This window comes from Antrostomus carolinensis, unplaced genomic scaffold (assembly GCF_000700745.2).
Source record: "Antrostomus carolinensis isolate BGI_N321 unplaced genomic scaffold, ASM70074v2 scaffold699, whole genome shotgun sequence".
Taxonomy (NCBI): domain Eukaryota; kingdom Metazoa; phylum Chordata; class Aves; order Caprimulgiformes; family Caprimulgidae; genus Antrostomus; species Antrostomus carolinensis.
In genome coordinates, this window is record NW_010338988.1 from 8452 (window position 1) to 12403 (window position 3952).

The window sequence follows — 3952 nt, forward strand, 5'->3', positions numbered from 1 at the left end:
CTCTGTCCAGAATTCCTAGCACTCCGACAAAATGCAATGAGCATTTATTAATCCCATGTTCTCTGTGTAGGTTACACTGCACACAACCTGAACCATCCTGGTTTTCAACCTGCCATGATCCCAAGAGAAGAAGGGTCTCTGTACCAGAGAGTGACTGGTGTCAAGGCAATTCAATTGCACTTGACTGTCAAGGTACTCACGACAGAAGTGTTAGTATGATTCTACAGTATGTTATTGACAAGACATAGCATGTTTTGGAAGAGAAAGCTGTGAAGTTAAGAGCTTTCTGAAGAAAGCAGCTGGGGACACTGATATTCAGCTTGTGTTAACTAACCCAGTAACTGTGCAAAGAACCAGGTGGGTGAAGAGAACAGTGATTATCTAAAAAGATGCAATTCAGACCGAGATGCAAACTACAAGTAACAGGAACAACTTTGAGCATTTGAAGTTGAACATTTGAGGGTGCTGTTCCTTCCTCACAGGAGTTCCTTTGTTCTTTGAGGTGCTATGGGAGGAGCAATGACAGTTTGATTTCCCACTGCTTTACACCTTCTGTAGTCGTTCACTGAGCAATGAAATGCAGCCAGCAGTGAAAATGCAAGGACTGCGATTTGACAGCATGTGGCACCACGTTTGTCCAGGTATCTGTGGTGATAGGAGGTGCATGTGAGAGATTAATGCCTCAATGAACTAGAATGTAATTACTGCAGGCTTTTGAGAGCAAGTAGGCTCATTACATCCCAGCCAATTCACCTGGCAGGCAAAACAAACAATTATTATTCCTGTTTTACAGTCATGACCCAGAGAAAGGATGTGGTTTGTTCTAGATCCCGTGAGGTCTCTCTGGTACAATCAGAAATTTAACCGTTACCTCTTCAGCTATAGATGTACCCTGATCTCTGTCAGTGTAAGAAAACAGTAACATGAGGTTCCGTATCAGCTGTACTTCTAGGTGTGTGGCAAGCTTTTCCTTCTGAAAGGGCAACCTCATCATGACAAAAATTCAACCTCTGCTTCAATTTGAAGTACAACCAAGAGCCATACATTTGGAAATCGGGCAAATCATTACATGGAAAAATCCACTGTACCAGATTCCCTCCCTGTTCTGCATCACAAGTTGCTCCCCACAGTTACATTCACAAGCAAAGCACATCTAAAGAGGGACCCAAATCTGAGTTCTGACATCAGAGTACTTCAGTAAAACAGAGTTAAGAAATGCACGGAAATACAACAAAAGTATCTGACAACGGAATGAGATCTTCAACAGGGATGTGAAACTAAAATGTACGTGCCAGGGGGTAAAATATTGCAAGGTATCAAATGTTTACGCTACAGACTGATAAACTTTTAGTCTTGAGGAAAACTCAACGGGACACAAAAACTAAAGGCTCTCTTGATAGCAGGCCCATCCCCTATAAAGCACTCATAAGTAACATACTCTGGAAAAATCCTAAGTGCATAAAATTTGATGGGGTTTTAGGCATTCTGCTTACTTTTGAAGTTTATTGCGCTTTCAAGAACACACACTGAATCGGAGCAGATTGCTAAACAGCAGTGACTTAATTTTGCAAAGTTCAGAGTCTTAGTTTCCTATTGTGGTTAAGTAAGATTTCTAAAGCTGCTGAGAAATACAGAGCTCTGTTTTCATACATGATGAGTATTGCAGAGAACACCTCTGAATTTATACCTACACATATTACAGCACTTCACTCAAGTGCCTCCACATTGCACATATTCCCTTTAACCTGAGCCTCACCAAGGTATACAGGGCATTGAGCACGTCTAGAGCATGGCAGGATCATAAGAAAAATTCCACTTTAGTTTGCACACAATGTACATGATACTGAACACTGAACCGTGGCCCAGGAAAACACACGAGCCCCTGCTTCATTTTAAGGGAGAATTTATGCCCCCCTCAGATTTTTCTGATCCCAACTTCAGGATTTTGTCTTGTTTTGTTTAATTCTCCACATATATCCCTGAACACAAACACAGAAAGTGATGTTTGCCGTTTCCCACAAGGAGAGGTTTCTAGAGAAAGATAGTATCTTTAGCCAGACTGACACATAGCTAGAAAAGCCAGGTGAGCTACTGGGTTCAAAATCCTTTCTTTGTGTTGTCTAGAAGAAAGCAGAAACGGCTTCATATGCTTGAAGTGGTTTTGCTTCTCCCAGCTACTGTCAGTTAATCTAACAAAGAGCTATAACCTGTCCCCGCACATCTCATTTCACATAAATCCAAAGACCACCACAGTCACAACAGCATTGTTTCTTTATAGCATGCTCGTTAGCAAGCTGCTGTAAAGCAGCAAGATTTCATGAATCATATCTGCGTTTCGCAGTCTGAAGGAAGGAGTCACGCCTCACTTACCGCCTCCACTTCTGCTGGGTCATACCAGACATTAATGTATGGATGTTGTAAGGCTTCATCTACTGATATTCGCTTGGCCGGATCAATGACCAGCATCTTTGATAAAAGGTCCCTGGCTTGGCTGGCTAGAACAATGAAATCAGATAAACACAGTATTAGTATAAAACAATCACTCCTCCAGAGCAGGGTTAATTGGGTTAGGAAAACAAGACAGACACGACCCTTTTTGAGATTGTTTGTATGTACTTCTGCCCCTCGCCTTGTTCATTTTAGTCTGGATTAATTAGGAAGGTGCCAACATCAGGGCTGCATACCCTCAAGTCCCCTAACAAGCTTCAGGGAGATTTTTCCATGTTGCATGCAGATTCCATGTAGAGGGCTGAATAATACACCCAAGAAAAATGTGCTTGAGGTACCTGTATTATCACCAGGATCTGAAAACAAATACATAACACAGTCTAAAATAATGACACTACTAAATCAAAGCCTGAAGCTTACAGGGGCTCAGAAAAACATCCAAACTTTTCTGTATGTTTTAAAGTTTTTCACCTAGCCTGCTGGGAGGCATTAAAAAATCTAGTGAGGCACAGGTACCAGGCTTATCTTAGGGCATCTCATTAGAGGGAATCACGTAGGACCAACACATAATGGTATGGAAGTGCCTCAGAACTCCTCAGGTTTGTTTGTCCCACATAACCAAGTTGGAATCAGTGGGACACACCATCCTCCACTACAAAAATGCACAACAGCCTTTTATATATTTTATATATTTTTGAGTTTTATGTTGCAACATTGATTTATTTTACCTGACAATATAGCCCATTGTGCCTCTTGGGCCACAAACTCATCCTTCTGTTACCCAAATTCATTTTACTCTTTAGAGTTTGTAACAAATATACCATCTAAATCCATGTAAAAAAATTTAAACATATATTTCTAGTATTTCTATAAATATAGCATTCTAAGCTCTTCCATGCTCAAAATTATTTCCTGTGTGAAGGAAAAAGAAAATGAAAGGAAAAAGAAGGTAAAGAGATAAAAGTGCAAAAATAGTGCAAATCGGCCATGGGTGAGTAAGTGCAATATCTAATTAAACCATTAACATTACACTGTGGTGAAATATTTAGGCAGGGCAAGGGATGAGACAACAATGCACAAGTAGAATTTTTTGATGCACCGTTTCCTGTTCTGTGACTGTATCTGAAGAACTGGCACTCAGGCTGCTCAAATGCACGTGCCTCCTGTATCCAAAAGACAACAGCACTGTGTGACAGTCATTTGGATTCATTAGCTGCAATTCCAAGAGAATTCAATTTTCCCATTTTATTGCAATAGGAATATACAATTCCCTGTATCCAAAAGCATCTGCTCAGACCTTTCACTTTGCTCCCAGAACCGAGGCAGCAGCCTCGCTAAGAAACTGGTGTTAATTGGAAGAGTGTTCTAGGTAATGTAATGACATGCAAATTGCAAGCAATTGAAAACCATGACATGCCACCACAGTAGGCACAGAACTGCTACACAGAACAGGTTTGCAGGGGCTCCAGAGCTGTGACATCCTTTCTATACTAAACACACGTTA

At 40.9% G+C, this 3952-nt stretch overlaps 1 protein-coding gene across 1 annotated transcript in view; it reads right to left on the minus strand.

Moving 5' to 3' along the window:
- Window positions 1-2370: 2370 nt before the first annotated feature.
- The window catches only part of LOC104530925 (mitogen-activated protein kinase 10), a gene marked incomplete at its 3' end in the record, with an annotated part of 32868 nt that continues 31286 nt past the window's right edge, over window positions 2371-3952 (minus strand). The window contains exon 9 of the mRNA XM_010175660.2: window positions 2371-2495. Coding sequence (XP_010173962.2) covers window positions 2371-2495 — 125 coding nt within the window. The remainder of the gene's footprint in view (window positions 2496-3952) is intronic.